Source organism: Cibotium barometz, chromosome 36 (assembly GCF_041138505.1).
Source record: "Cibotium barometz isolate CiBa-2024 chromosome 36, ASM4113850v1, whole genome shotgun sequence".
In the NCBI taxonomy this organism is placed as follows: Eukaryota; Viridiplantae; Streptophyta; class Polypodiopsida; order Cyatheales; family Cibotiaceae; genus Cibotium; species Cibotium barometz.
Genome location: NC_141081.1, coordinates 33580214 through 33597128, shown reverse-complemented (window position 1 = coordinate 33597128; position 16915 = coordinate 33580214). Strand labels below are relative to the sequence as shown.

Below are 16915 nucleotides of genomic sequence, written 5' to 3'. Positions count from 1 at the left end.
AAGGCCCACGACCACCACAAAGGGTTCTCTCATTTGTTTTTAATAAAACCTTTGTTACCTTGTCCCCTCCGCACATGGGGTTTTATTAGTTTTTAAAACCTGTCCCCTTGTCCCCTCCACACATGGGGTTTATAAAAAGGACCTTATTAATTCCTAATGTCACCCTTGCCCCAAGTGTGAACATTAAAAATCTGTCTTGCTCACCGACCACCATGCTCATACTTATGTTGCACAAATTCACAGGGTCGTGACACTCCTTCACACTCATCCTTTGGTTTTGAAGAAGCCACCTCCTCAAACTGATCCTCCGGTTTTGAAGAAGTGTCCTCCTCGGATTGCTTCTCTAAGGTCCTTGGACAATTCTTCATGTATGTGCTTGGTGGAGTCACACTTGAAACATTGACCGGCCAGTCGCTTGGTTTGGAACTCCTCTTGGGAGAGTCATGGTTGCAACTCTCTCCTGCTAGAACTGTTGCTCTCCTTGATGGCATGAACAACTCCATCTTTAGGAATCTCCTTGCCCTTTTGCTGTTGGACTTTCTGTAGAGTTCCAAACTTGGAACTTTCTCACATCTCGAGGGTCGTAGGAGGATGAACTACATCCAAAAGATCACGGGGTGATGTGCATGAACACCTACGTGCAAGGACGGTTTGAAAACACTCAACTTGCTTCGACCATCGGGGGATGGTCCTTGGGAGCATGAGCAGAAGCTTCTTGAAACGTGTTGGTGATCGATTACCTGCTCACCTTGCTTCTAGGCAAAGCGCTCTCATTTCTATCGGGGGATGGTCCTCGGGAGCATGAGCAGAAGCTTCTTGAAATGTGTCGATGGTAGTCTGTTACCCTGCTTCTGGGCAAAGCATTCCCGTGGATTTGTGTCGGACGCCATGGGGGTGTTGGCGGGCATCTCTCCCAGCTGCCACGTGTGTATATCCCACATGATGATGTTGCAATAAAAAAGGCTTAATATAAAGGGTAAACCACCTTGGGGTCCCCTCTATCCCCCCACCTTTATGGTGGGTTATTGGAATCTAGGGACGGGGGACGGGGGGACCCCGGCCTGCAGTGGCCTCTATCGTCTTGCTTTCGCTCAGCTCTGCGCCCTGCTCCCTACCGGATCCTACAGTTTTCAAAGATAGAAAAAAGAGAGCGATGGAATCACACACAACACAGACAAGACTCCTAAACTATTGTCGGTATCACACAGCACAGACAAAAGTCCTAAACTATTGTCTGTATTGTGTACAAGAAAAGGACGATTACAACCGATTTCACTGTACAAGAGATATGGCTGAATGGAAACGTCAACTGCAGCCCTATAACCTACTGTACGCTCCTGGCTAGCACCTCACCTACAAAGAAAACACTCTGTGACGTCCAACGCTGAGGAAAGAAGATGAATATGACAATTTCGCTACTTATGTACATACATGCACCAATGCTACTGGTTGGTTTGTTGTACTGTTGTTGGCCAGGTCCACAACGTGCCACGTAATCACCGCCAAGTCATCACTGCCATGTGGCACTTGCACCTGCCCACAGGCATGTACAAGCTATCCTACAAGTGAGTTGTGTCGCACACCCCCACCCCCACCCACACATACACCTGCACACACACATGCGCACACGTGCATGTGCATCCACATCCACACACATATACGTATACATATACATATACATATATGTATATGCATATACATATATGTATATACATATACATGTGCACATGCATATATATATACCTATACATAACACCTACAAGTAGCCATATGCATACACATATACACATACATGCCCTTATGTGTATGCACGTGTGTGTCCCTTCTATTGCACCATGCACATTCACCCACATACATGGTCATATGCATTCTTGATAGTTTACATGCTTTAGTCTTCAAAAGACATGCTGAGCAGTTGCTGTTTCTATTGACCTTTGCAGTTTTCACATCTGGCTTGGGTGCAAATAGATCGAAAGTCAGGTGGTCTTGGTGACCTTCGCTATCCCTTGGCATCTGACTTAACAAAGACTATTTCAAGAACTTATAATGTCTTGATCCGTGATCAAGTAAGTCGATTTGTAAAATTGTATGACTTGCTGAATGCAAAGATCCATGCCAAATTTTAACAGCAAACACTCAGTATTGCAAAATACAAGTGTCTAAACACGTTTTTCTCTCTTCAACTCCTTGCCATTTTGTAGAGCAGTCTGATTTCAATTAGGGCATTTGAAAGTAGGCTTCATGCGATGATACTTTGGCTCAAAAAGGAGGCAACTTTGAGGGGAGGTCTTCAAGGAACAGATGGAACACAGCACTCCATGAACTCTCTCTCTGCCAAATTGTCCAATGCCACTAACTCCAGAGATGGAACAGAGAAGAGGATTTTCAGGCAACAGATGAACACGCTCTTCCATGAACGTCCTTTCTGCCAAATTGTCCAAAACCACTGACCCCAGAGATTGAACTTACATCATTCTGCAATGATACCCTTGCTGCAACAGTCTCTGGAGATCAATGCAATTTGCCTGTCATGAGATGGAAATGACTCACCATGTATCTCCAAATTCTTTCCTCATGCATGTTTAAATTTTGTCCAGAGTCATCACGAAAAGCTAGTGTGTGCTGATGGAAAACAACCCCCTGATGATCAAGCAGCTAGGGACCATCCTTCAATGTCTTAAATCTTTCCCAATTTCTACCTTCTCGTCTTCAATTTCTGAAGAGTCCTTCATTGAACCACTTGTGGCATCTAATCAAGCGAAATTGCCATAATGCCTCACCAAAATAAGGATAGTTCCTCGAGATGTGTGAGCACTGAGAAGACACCATTTTTTCATCATTACAAAAGGAACTACCGGATTGTTGAGTTCTTCCTCTTGGTGAGGAATGGATTTAGCCCTTGGAAGCTGTTGAAGTTCAACAGAAATATGGATAGTGAAGTTGTCACCAATTGGACTTGCTTGCGAGATGGCTGCCGGTGGGAAGACCACCCAAGGCACCATGCCGTCACCTACTGGAAGGTTCAAACAAGGCAATCTTGAAGCATTTTGTTCTCTTGGATTACTAGCGCAATTTGAAGGGTAGTGATTTACCCAAAAAGAGGGTGAATCGATAACCCACTAACTCGCCCATTTTCAAAGATTTTGCACATGCTCCCGAGGACCTTCCGGCAATTGGAGCAAGTTGAGTGTGAATGGTTTGAAACCGTCTTTGCATGTAGATGTTCATGTACATAACCCCATGATCTCTCAAATGTGGTTCGTCTTGCTACGTCCCTCGAGTATATGTGACAAAATTAAACATCACAAGTGAGACTAGACCCCCACGGCCCCCTTGTCCCACGCCCCACTTTTCAAGAAATGGAAATGCTTGTGCCAAATTATTGATTTTTCGAAACCTCACGGTTTCTATGTCAAGGGACGAAACCTTCTGAAACAAAACCCCAAAAACCTCGAAACGTTTCTTGTGACCATGGTGTCGCTTATGGTCTCCTTCACAGAGTCCCTCTCCACGGGATTCTCCAACAGCTTCCGTTCCCCTTCACCAACTCACTTAAAAGGAACTACCGGATTGTTGAGTTCTTCCTCTTGGTTAGGAATGGATTTAGCCCTTGGAAGCTGTTAACAGAAATATGGATGGTGAAGTTGTCACCAATTGGACTTGCTTGCGAGATGGCTGCCGGTGGGAAGACCACCCAAGGCACCATGCCATCACCTACTGGAAGGTTCAAACAAGGCAATCTTGAAGCATTTTGTTCTCTTGGATTACTAGCGCAATTTGAAGGGTAGTGATTTACCCAAAAAGAGGGTGAATCGATAACCCACTAACTCGCCCATTTTCAAAGATTTTGCACATGCTCCCGAGGACCTTCCGGCAATTGGAGCAAGTTGAGTGTGAATGGTTTGAAACCGTCTTTGCATGTAGATGTTCATGTACATAACCCCATGATCTCTCAAATGTGGTTCGTCTTGCTACGTCCCTCGAGTATATGTGACAAAATTAAACATCACAAGTGAGACTAGACCCCCACAGCCCCCCTGTCCCACGCCCCACTTTTCAAGAAATGGAAATGCTTGTGCCAAATTATTGATTTTTCGAAACCTCACGGTTTCTAAGCCAAGGGACGAAACCTTTCCAAACAAAACCCCAAAAACCTCGAAACGTTTCTTGTGACCTTGGTGTCGCTTATGGTCTCCTTCACAGAGTCCCTCTCCACGGGATTCTCCAACAGCTTCCGTTCCCCTTCACCAACTCACTTTTTCTGAAAAGGAACTACCGGATTGTTGAGTTCTTCCTCTTGGTGAGGAATGGATTTAGCCCTTGGAAGCTGTTGAAGTTCAACAGAAATATGGATGGTGAAGTTGTCACCAGTTGGACTTGCTTGCGAGATGGCTGCCGGTGGGAAGACCACCCAAGGCACCATGCCGTCACCTACTGGAAGGTTCAAACAAGGCAATCTTGAAGCATTTTGTTCTCTTGGATTACTAGCGCAATTTGAAGGGTAGTGATTTACCCAAAAAGAGGGTGAATCGATAACCCACTAACTCGTCCATTTTCAAAGATTTTGCACATGCTCCCGAGGACCTTCCGGCAATTGGAGCAAGTTGAGTGTGAATGGTTCGAAACCGTCTTTGCATGTAGATGTTCATGTACATAACCCCATGATCTCTCAAATGTGGTTCGTCTTGCTACGACCCTCGAGTATGTGACAAAATTAAACATCACAAGTGAGACTAGACCCCCATGGCTCCCCTGCCCCACGCCCCACTTTTCAAGAAATGGAAATGCTTTGTGCTAAATTATTGATTTTTCAAAACCTCACGGTTTCTAAGCCAAGGGACGAAACCTTTCCAAACAAAACCCCAAAAACCTCGAAACGTTTCTTGTGACCATGGTGTCGCTTATGGTCTCCTTCACATGTCCCTCTCCACGGGATTCTCCAACAGCTTCCATTCTCCTTCACCAACTCACTGAAAAGGAACTACCGGATTGTTGAGTTCTTCCTCTTGGTGAGGAATGGATTTAGCCCTTGGAAGCTGTTGAAGTTCAACAGAAATATGGATGGTGAAGTTGTCACCAATTGGACTTGCTTGCGAGATGGCTGCCGGCGGTGGGAAGACCACCCAAGGCACCATGCCGTCACCTACTGGAAGGTTCAAACAAGGCAATCTTGAAGCATTTTGTTCTCTTGGATTACTAGCGCAATTTGAAGGGTAGTGATTTACCCAAAAAGAGGGTGAATCGATAACCCACTAACTCGCCCATTTTCAAAGATTTTGCACGGACCTTCCGGCAATTGGAGCAAGTTGAGTGTGAATGGTTTGAAACCGTCTTTGCATGTAGATGTTCATGTACATAACCCCATGATCTCTCAAATGTGGTTCGTCTTGCTACGACCCTCGAGTATATGTGACAAAATTAAACATCACAAGTGAGACTAGACCCCCACCGCCCCCCTGCCCCACGCCCCACTTTTCAAGAAATGGAAATGCTTGTGCCATCATCTTTGGCCGTCCCGAATTTGGCATCCATGATGGCCCATCACTTGTAACAGGTGGCTGATTACTCAAAGCCCAAGGTAGAGAAGCTTACTCCCTCCAAGGTGGATTAGCCATCTCCGTCCATATTGCTCATGGAGCTACCAGATGAGCGTCACTCCCAATCCAATAGCCGTCATTCCAAGCGTTCTGTAAGTTGGCATGAGATTCGTCATTTGTGTCACTGATGGTCTCCTACATGGAGTCCCTCTCCACCATATTTTTCAACAGCTTCCATTCCCCTTTCACCAACTCACTGGAAGGGAACTACCGGATTGTCAAGTTCTTCCTCCTCATGAGGAATGGACCGAGCCCTTGGAAGCTGATGAAGTTTTCACCAATTGGACCTGCCTGTGAGATGGCTTCCACTCTCGCTGTGGCGGCAGTTGGATCAAGTTGAGCATGAATGGTTTGAAACCGTCTTTGCATGCATATGTTGGTGCACATCAACCCCATGCTCCCGAGGATTTTCGACAGTTGGAGCAAGTTGAATGTGAGTGGTTTGAAACCTTCCTTGCATGCAGATGTTCATGCACATCAACCCCATGATCTCTCACACGCAGTTCGTCTTGCTACGAAACCTGGAGTATATGTAATAAAATTGAACATCACACGTGGAACTAGAACAACCACGCATCCCCCCCCCCCCCCCCCGCCCCCCGCGTCTCCTTGCTTGGTTCCCTCTTGCCCCCTTTTAGGGTATCTTTTAGTTCTGAGATTGCATTACGCAGAAACTCTGCACCTATACCAAGTCATAAGCCAAACCAACCAACAGAAGCAAACTAGGATCTAGTTCTTGGCATTTCCTTCTTAGAAAGCACTCTTTAAACCTATTTCCTTCATAAGAGTTATATCAACATCTTCAAAAGACCCAAAGGGTCTATGAGACCAAAATGATGTACAGAGTGTCCATGAAATCTGGTCATGGATGAATAAGAAAGCAACAGTGAACTAAAACCGAAAACTGAAAGCTAAGATCTCAGACTTTGAGATTATACAAGACGAAAAATCTAGATCCTACTATGCCAAGTATAGGGTACAATAAGTGAAGGAGAGCTGAATAAAAATAGTCAATCAACCCTGTATACCAGGCAAGGGCCCATCCAAGATGTCCATCATGGGTGATACAAGAAGGCTAGAGATGTCGATGGTCTACTGTGAGGATGAGGCTGCTCGATGGCGGCAGGCCAGATCTCCTGAATCTGGGGCTGATGAGCTGGGGGTGGCTGGGGTCCGATGGGACGATCTCTATAGTGTGCGTGCCCCCTGAAACCGGCCTCTGATAGAAAACCAGAGTGCGGTAGGAGCAATCACCCGTCCACTTGTAGTCTAGATGAGAAACAAAACACAGATTGGAGCTAGAGTGCCCAAATCTGAAAACACAGCGACACCTGTTGGCCCCAAAGCTTGGCGCCCCTTGCGGTATTTCTTTATTCAATTAAAAATAATATGTATGGCCGAGTACAACACAAAGACCAGCCAAGAGTTTACACCTGTAAGTCCAATCTGACGGCCCACAAATCCTTCTCAGCACAGAGGATCTATGCACACAGATCTGTGTCCTCAAGCAACACACTGTGCCTCCCTCTGATCAGCCAAGATCACAAAGCAGGCCAGCCATGGGCATACATCTGGCATAACTCAAGTGCATGATACATCTTCTCAGCTCAAACATACATGTGCTGTCCAATCTCTGTCTTAATCCCTTGTCAATCTGCCATACCCCTCCTCTCACAAGGGGCCAGATAACACATATCTGCAACAGACATCAAGCAGTAGAAAGAGAGATAGATGAACAGAAACAGAACTTACCAAGTTCAGCTCGTGAAACAACACTGGAGGAAGCAACAGCACCAATCTGTGCTTGCAGGCACTTGAATCCACAACCTTGCTTCACACGTGTGCTTGCACTTGCCTGTATCCTCCTCCTGATGCTCACTCCTATGCTGTCCTTGAAAATACAGATCTGAAAATCAGCACTGTACCCGTCTGTACCGCCTCGGGATACGTGCCAGGCGTTGTACTTGCACAAACAGCCTGCTGTCCACTTCTGTACCAACCTGAATCAGAGTATTCAGGTCTGTCCAGCCACCTGACAAGCGCCGCCTGCAGCTTCAGAACCCAGAAAAGCATGCGTCAGCCCTGTCCGTACACTGTACGGCTGTCGTACAGGGCTGTACGGCCTGTGTACTTGCTGGTACAGCCTGTACTGGCCTGTGCGCAGAGTTTCCAGCAGCAGTTTCTGTGCGCAGCTAGCAACAGAGGAGAAAGAGAGAGAATGTTTGCCCAGTTCTGGCCGTACAGTGCTGTACGGCTGATTCCACTCAGAAAAACAGCAACAGCACACAGCAAAACAGCAGCCTTCTCCCTTCGCTTGAGCTTTTCCACGCTAGTATACATGCGCATGAAGGAACTCCCACTTTTGCTACACGATTCCCCAAAAAGGGAAGAGAGAGATAGAAGAGAGAGAAAACTCCTCCCCAAATTAATCCCTAGGGCCCCAACTTTAATAAGTTCCTAGGGCCACTAAGGCCTAGGGGCAAACTCCAATAAACATTAAAACTTAATGTTTCTAGTTCCCCCCTTCACACCTAGGAATGTCCACACATCTTAAACACTGTCCGGGCACCCCCCATGTGAATCATAAAATATTCTGACTCTGCAACCACCATGCCCACACTTGTCCTGCTCCATTTTCACAGGGCCATGACATACCCCCCTCTTGAAAAATGGCAAGCGTCCTCGATTGCATTCTGGTGATGCATCAAAATATCCAAAGTGAAATATACAATATGGCAAGATCAGCGTCCCAATCTCTCTGAGCCATACACATGTATCAACATTCACTGCAAACCAATGGCATAGTAATAGTCCAAGTTGTATACCACTGTGAACCATACATATCCACAAAAATCTCATGTGACTAGTACACATATATCATAGAAGTCCCATAAACAGATGTACTGTCAGCCTCAGTACCTTCGGGTGAGATAAGATCTGCACCAAGCGACCTCTAGATGTCATCTGAGCCTGTCTGTATCAAGGGAGTGGAGGTGCTACCCCCCTCTTGAGCATCAGGTAATGCTCCAGACCCATGCTCTGCTGAACCTGAATGAGCCACAATAAGAGTCGGCTCTAACTCAAAGGCATCGAGATAAAGTTGCAAAACCTGAGGTGAATCTGTTAAGTCACCTTCCTCGATCCACTTCGCATCCATCGGTGAATAGTTCTTGAACTTCACAAGATAGCGACGGGAAACTTTACCTCGTACCTTCCTTTCTTTATGTGCCAGTATCTGCTCTGGAATCAGAACCTCATCAAGTTCCTCAACTTCCGGCTGAGCCTCATCTGATACATCCTCAGGCACATCCCCACGGAAAGGTCTAAGAAGACTCACGTGAAAAGCATTGTGAATCCTCCAGTGATCTGGTAACTTCAAACGATAGGTTACCTCACCAATCTTTTCCAAAACCTGAAAAGGCCCATAATATCGCATGCTCAACTTAGGGAATAAGCGCTCTTTACCCTTCATCTTCTTGAGTCTAGCCTTTTCAAAGCGCAAAAGAACCCAATCACCCAATGCAAACTGTAAATCACGTCTGTGACGGTCTGCGGCTTTCTTTTGCTTCTGCTGAGTTTTCTGGAGGGCCAACTTAACTCTCCGATAAGCTTCATCCAAGCTCTCCACATACTGATCAGCCTCAAAGATCTTATCCTTTGTATGCAAAATGGGTGGTACCTTCTTCCCTCCTTCTACAATCTCAAAAGGCGCCTTGCCTGTCGAGCTATGTACAGTGTTGTTATATGCAAACTCCACCAAAGGAAGATACTTTTCCCATTGTTGCTTGTGCTCTGACACATAACACTTGAGAAGATCCAACACTGTAGAGTTAGCCTCTTCTGACTGACCATCTGTCTGTGGATGAAATGACGATGAAAACTTGAGAGTTGTACCCATGTTGTCAAACAACCCTCTCCAAAACAAACTCGTCATCCGTGGATCACGGTCACTAATGATAGACGTAGGCAAGCCATGATACTTGAAGATGTTCGCCATGAACAACTTCACCATATGATCCACTTTAATTGTCTTCCGCACGGGAATGAAATGAGCCTGCTTACTGAACCTGCATATGATAGTCCAGATGCCATCATTTCCCGTTTGTGTCCGTGGAAGATCAAATACAAAATCCATGGCAATGCTCTCCCAAGGTCTATCCGGAATAGGTAAAGGCTGTAATAACCCTGGTGTCTTCTGACGGTCAAACTTTACCTTCTGACATACGATGCATTGCCTCACAAAGGCATCAACATCTCTTCTCAAGGTTGGCCAATAAAAGAAAGTCTCCACTGCTTTGACCGTGGCGTCAATACCTCTATGACCTGCATACGGTGGAGCATGACTTTCAATCATAACCTTGAGTCGCAATGGCCTGGTAACACACAGTCTGCCATGCATCAATAAAAACCCATCTCTGAGAGTGTAATGCTCATGCCGCTGACCCTCAGACATCTGATCATACAACCTTTCAAAATCCTCATCATGGACATACTGCTCTTTCATTTCATCAAGCTCATGATGATAAGCAAGTGAAACTGCAGAGACCTGTGGCTTGCGTGACAAAGCATTTGCTACTACATTCTTTTTGCCTTCCACATGCACAATCTGGAAGTGAAACATTGACAAAAAGTTTGCCCAACGCATATGCTTCTCTGAAAGCTTAGTCTGCGTGAGGAAATATCGCAAGGTCTGATGATCTGTCTGTACAGTGAAATCAGCCCCAAGCAAGTAGTGTTTCCATGTAGAAAGAGCGTGAATTATAGCCAACATCTCTTTCTCATACACCTGTAAATGCTTCTCAGCATCTTGCAAAACTCTACTCTCATAGGCTATCACATGTCCCTCTTGCATGAGAACTGCACCAATGCTACTTCCACATGCATCACACTGGACAACAAAAGCCTTTCGGAGGTCCGGTAACACCAATACTGGGTCCGAAGTAAGCTTTTCTTTGAGCTTTTTGAATGCTGTAATTTCCCGATCAGCCCATCTAAACGGAGTTGCTTTCTTCGTCAAAGCATGAAGAGGTGAAGCAATTTCAGCAAAGTGCCGTATGTAACGCCTGTAATAGGAACACAATCCTAGAAAGCTGCGTACATCATGCACGGTCCTCAAAGCTGGCCAATTAAGTATTGCTTCCACCTTGGCTGGATCCATACGGACTCCATGACCAGACACAATATGCCCCAAGAAATGTATCTCCTGCAAGAAAAACTCACTCTTCTTGCCATTAACCACCAATCTATGGTTTCTGAGTTCTGCAAACACAATGGCCAAATGCCTTCTATGCTCTTCCTCAGTTCGTGAATGCACAATCATATCATCAAAGAATGTGCCCACAAACTCTCTATGAGGCCTGAAAATCCTGTCCATCATTCTGTTAAATGTGGCAGGCGCATTCGTCAAACCAAAGGGCATAACCAAGAACTCATACAACCCAAATGTGGTTCGGAATGCTGTCTTATGCACATCCTCGGGTCTAATGCGTATCTGATGATACCCGCTTTTCAAGTCAATACGACTAAAAACTGTGGAGCCCTGTAAGCGGTCCAAGATGTCATCGATCCTCGGTCCAAGATGTCATCGATCCTCGGTATGGGGAATCGATTCTTGATGGTATTCTTATTCAGCGCCCTGTAATCAATACACATGCGCCAAGAACCATCCTTCTTCTGCACTAAGAGCACAGGTGAGCAAAAGGGTGATGAGCTAGGCTGAATCAACCCCTTATTCAATAGCTCCTGCACCTGACTCATAATCTCTTCTTGTTGGGCTGCACTAACACGATACGGCGGTCTATTCGGTGGAGTACTACCAGGAATCAGATCTATGGCATGATCTTCTGGCCTCTCAGGAGGTAATTCTCCTGGCAATGACTCGGAAAAACAGTCTTGAAACTCACTTAAAAAATCAGCCCTGTCCTTATCTAACATTGACAAATTAGACTTAGACTCATCATCCTGTGCATCCTTTACATAAATCAAGTACGTGGAAAGATGCTTTTTCATTACTGATGAAATCGCCGAAGCGGATACAATAGGAACAGATTCCCCTTTGAGTTTTACATCCAATACATGCTCTTTCCCTCTATGAGTCAGAGTAATTTTCCTATTGTAAGTATCCACCACCGCATGTACCCTGTGGCACCATGGCATCCCCAACAAAACATCGCAGCCATCCAAAGGCATGATGAAGAACTCCTCGCTGTCCACATAACCCTGCAAATGAAGCCGAAGCTTCCCAATGATAGGAGTAACGGGTTCTGCATACCCTGGACAAGCCATGTTAGCCTCATGTAACGGCCCCATCTCCTCTGCGCGAATCCCCAATCGGCTAGCCAAATCTGGTGAAATGAAGTTGGCTCTAGCACCTGTGTCAAAGAAGATCAAAGCATTCTGATCTCTCACTTTGCCCCATGCCCTGCACAACTCTGTAGCTTCACCACTTAGCTGCTCCCCCACAAGATCAGGAACTAAGCCTGCAGAAGGCTTTGGTTTCTTTGGCTTGGGCTCTCCTTTATTGTCAGGGTCCTTTTTGGACGTTCTTTTGGGACAATTGAATGACATATGCCCCTCTTCAGTACAGTAGAAACACTTTTGAGCATCTCTCAAAGCCTGTCTTTCCTCAGAAGTCCTTTTGGGCATTGGCAACTTCTTATACTTTGTCTCTGAAGACCCTTTAGTATCACGAGAAGCATGCCCAAATTTTTCAGCTTTCTTGCCCAATTTCTTACTGCCTTTAAATCCAGATGAACCACCTGTGAGTAACGCATTAGCTCATAGCATTTTCAATCATCTGTGACATGTTCGTTACTCTTGTCTTTATACAATAATCTCATACCTCCTTGGGCAGCCCACAACAATATTTCTCAACCTGCTCAGATAATGGCACGGCACGATAAGAAGTCACTGGGAGTAGAGCTTCCCAAAACTTCTTGTTATAATCCTCCAAACTATCACACTTTGAAGCATCCAGCTTGTGCCATGCGGTCATAACATCCACCTCAAATGTAGATGTGAGCCATACGGAAGAGAAAACCTGTTTGAATTGGACCCATGTGGTGGGTGCTATGCCCTGCAAAAGAAGAGTAGACCACCACTGCAAAGCATTGCCCTTGAGAAAAGTGGCAGCTTTCCTCACCTTAGAGGACTCTCTATAATTCCCACCAGAAAAAGCAGCATCAAACTGCTGTAAAAAGGTAAGTGCCTTCAATTTATCCTTGGCCCCACTGAAAGTGTCAAACTTCACTGCAGCTCCCCCTTCCTTGTAATCCTTCGCCTTTCCCATAGGCGTTAGATTATCATATGGAAGTGGTTTCGTGAGATTGCTGCCCCCAACATTCATACCCATCATTGGGTCAACATTTCCCATTCCCATGCCAGGCATACCATACATTCCAGCCATGTTTCCATACATTCCATTATGCATACTTGGCTGCATGCCACCAAACATATTGCCTTGCATCCCAGGTTGCATGCCTGCAAACATATTTCCAGCCATACCGGACTGCATACCACCATACATATTCCCTTGCATGCCAGGCTGAAAATTGGCTCCAAAAGGCCCATACATACCCATGCCTCCCTGAGGATAACCCCCAGTCATGGATTGGAACACCGAGCCACCACCAAAATAACCTGGATGCATATTCTGCTGAGGAATAGGTGGCTGTCCATAGAAGGAACTCTGAGAGTTTGCACCATAAGCATGCTGCATATTCGGAAACTGGCCAAAAGATGGTTCCTGTGGGATGGCACCACTATGACCCTGAGGAAGATTCTTCGAACGAACCTTCTTCTTCTTTTTCTGGGGCTCTGTGCGGGGTTCTGTGCGAGATCTCAAAAATTCAGCAAATCTCTCACTCTGTGTGAGCTGCATAAAAGTATCCATAACACTAGCCAAGCGATCGTTGAACCGAGCATCATCATCCTCTTTACCATGCACATCTTCTGGCTGTGTTACATCCTCATAAGGCTCAACATCTGCAGCCTGTTCTCCTGCAAAAATATCCTCAGATACATCTCTTTCAGGAGAAGTCTCTTGCTCTTCTTCTTCATGATAGAAGTACTCTTCCTCTGTATCAGACATGATTGCTGAATTTTCAGCAATGGCTTTCTTGAAAGCAACCACGAGCTCACCCCCTTCAGAAAGTTGATGATTGGTCCTGGCAACGGAACCTTGAAACCGGCCTCTGATAGAAAACCAGAGTGCGGTAGGAGCAATCACCCGTCCACTTGTAGTCTAGATGAGAAACAAAACACAGATTGGAGCTAGAGTGCCCAAATCTGAAAACACAGCGACACCTGTTGGCCCCAAAGCTTGGCGCCCCTTGCGGTATTTCTTTATTCAATTTAAAATAATATGTATGGCCGAGTACAACACAAAGACCAGCCAAGAGTTTACACCTGTAAGTCCAATCTGACGGCCCACAAATCCTTCTCAGCACAGAGGATCTATGCACACAGATCTGTGTCCTCAAGCAACACACTGTGCCTCCCTCTGATCAGCCAAGATCACAAAGCAGGCCAGCCATGGGCATACATCTGGCATAACTCAAGCGCATGATACATCTTCTCAGCTCAAACATACATGTGCTGTCCAATCTCTGTCTTAATCCCTTGTCAATCTGCCATACCCCTCCTCTCACAAGGGGCCAGATAACACATATCTGCAACAGACATCAAGCAGTAGAAAGAGAGATAGATGAACAGAAACAGAACTTACCAAGTTCAGCTCGTGAAACAACACTGGAGGAAGCAACAGCACCAATCTGTGCTTGCAGGCACTTGAATCCACAACCTTGCTTCACACGTGTGCTTGCACTTGCTTGTATCCTCCTCCTGATGCTCACTCCTATGCTGTCCTTGAAAATACAGATCTGAAAATCAGCACTGTACCCGTTTGTACCGCCTCGGGATACGTGCCAGGCGTTGTATTTGCACAAACAGCCTGCTGTCCACTTCTGTACCAACCTGAATCAGAGTATTCAGGTCTGTCCAGCCACCTGACAAGCGCCGCCTGCAGCTTCAGAACCCAGAAAAGCATGCGTCAGCCCTGTCCGTACATTGTACGGCTGTCGTACAGGGCTGTACAGCCTGTGTACTTGCTGGTACAGCCTGTACTGGCCTGTGCGCAGAGTTTCCAGCAGCAGTTTCTGTGCGCAGCTAGCAACAGAGGAGAAAGAGAGAGAATGTTTGCCCAGTTCTGGCCGTACAGTGCTGTACGGCTGATTCCACTCAGAAAAACAGCAACAGCACACAGCAAAACAGCAGCCTTCTCCCTTCGCTTGAGCTTTTCCACGCTAGTATACATGCGCATGAAGGAACTCCCACTTTTGCTACACGATTCCCCAAAAAGGGAAGAGAGAGATAGAAGAGAGAGAAAACTCCTCCCCAAATTAATCCCTAGGGCCCCAACTTTAATAAGTTCCTAGGGCCACTAAGGCCTAGGGGCAAACTCCAATAAACATTAAAACTTAATGTTTCTAGTTCCCCCCTTCACACCTAGGAATGTCCACACATCTTAAACACTGTCCGGGCACCCCCCATGTGAATCATAAAATATTCTGACTCTGCAACCACCATGCCCACACTTGTCCTGCTCCATTTTCACAGGGCCATGACACCCCCCGATCTGATGTGACTCCCATGGGCCTGTTGTGAGGGGACACTATGGTATAGGCTTCCGTATCCACTGCGATGGGCTCTGGTGCCTCCTTATCCACCCCTCTAGGCTGGAAAAAACTGGTGATGGTAAGCTGGGATGACTGTTGGGGGGAGGATCTTGATTTGCTAACCAGGCTAAAAAATAATCCAAATTGATACATTAACGTAGGTAGTTATGAGTCCAGTCTTGCTTGATGCCAACAGGCATAGATCCAAAAAGCAGCAAAAAAGAAAAAGTAGAAGCACAACAAAAATAAAACCAAAAGAGGAAAAGACTATAGAGCTCGTTGTTATTATTATATGATGTGAGTTCTTTCAGCATGTGTTGATGATAGTTCTCTTTGAGCTCTTTCACGTGATTGTGAGAATCTTTAGTGACTTGGCAGTTCCATTTGAGCACACAGTGTGTCATGTGCACTGACACATTGGGTCTCAAAGACACAAATTTGAAGGTTTTTTCTTCTCTGATGTGAGGGGGCTAGAAGGCTAAGGAAACAGTAACAGAGCTCTAATAAGCTGTTATGACAAGTGACCATTATTTTGTTAAGATTGATTCTAGGTAAAGGTCTCCATATATAGGAAGCATACTGTTTTGAGCGTCTCACTAAACACACACAAAACTCAGTAGTCAATCTTTATTAAGTTCAATCTTAAAATTTTTGAGGATTATAACAAGAATGGATGTAACAGGGTGTTGCTTTGAGGGGCTTGTTTATTATTGACAACTCGGGAATAATCCAGTACGCAACTGTCAATAATCTAGCTTTTGGACGCAGTGTGGATGAAACACTGAGGACACTACAAGTAAGTGATATTGTGTGTGATTATGATTCGTGGAATTCCTACTGACCTGGTGTGAGATCTTATTGGTCCAGGCCATACAGTATGTCCAACAGCACCCTGACCAGGTCTGCCCTGCGGGGTGGAAACCTGGTGAAAAGTCGATAAGTTCCAGCCCAAAGCTCAGTAAAGACTACTTTGCAGCCATATGAGCAGGCTGCTGGAAGCACAGTAACAGACTTTTTTCCTACCACAAATTTTTCAAAGGGCTTCTTATGACTCCACAACAAACATACTTGTCAAACCTACCGTGAATGTGTCAAAGGTCTTCTCGTGACTCAATAACAGGCATACTTGTCAACCCTTTGGTGAATGTGTTGCATATTATACTTGTCAATTCTGCAATGATTGTGTTGCAATGCTGTATTAATTTAGCAAGGCTTTGATAAAGAAATTGCTCCTTATTTCCATATATCATCCGTGGAAATGTGTGTTGTATATCAAGGTTCTGTTATAGAATGAATTCATGCTAGTATTAACAAGCTTTATTTCTTAGATAGAAATGTAGAGTTTATGTGTGTACTGGTTGAAGAATTGTGGTTGTCTTGCAATTTTTATCTGCATATGCATGGAATTTTAGGACACAAGTGTTATCTAGTGATATATTTTTTCACTAGCATCAGCTACAACCTCTAGCTTTATTGATGTCTGCTGGAGCAAGCTTGAAGACCATGAGAGTCTTTAGTGGTATCATAGTGCTAGAAACACCAAAGAGAAAGAGGTGCCCTATTAGTCTATATGGTGAAGGTGTTGAAATCTTCAATGAGATTTGTTCCATCACAAAAGACTGTCCATTTGCCTTTTTCTTTGTG

The 16915-nt window shown here is 45.4% G+C and overlaps 1 protein-coding gene across 1 annotated transcript in view; it reads left to right on the top strand.

The window, feature by feature from the left end:
• The window catches only part of LOC147617836 (2-Cys peroxiredoxin BAS1, chloroplastic-like), a 47085-nt gene extending 30500 nt beyond the window's left edge, over positions 1-16585 (top strand). Inside the window, exons 5-7 of the mRNA XM_086775511.1 lie at positions 1941-2066; positions 15954-16067; positions 16139-16585. Coding sequence (XP_086631637.1) covers positions 1941-2066; positions 15954-16067; positions 16139-16255 — 357 coding nt within the window. The 3' untranslated portion in view covers positions 16256-16585. The remainder of the gene's footprint in view (positions 1-1940; positions 2067-15953; positions 16068-16138) is intronic.
• The last annotated feature ends 330 nt before the right edge of the window (positions 16586-16915 follow it).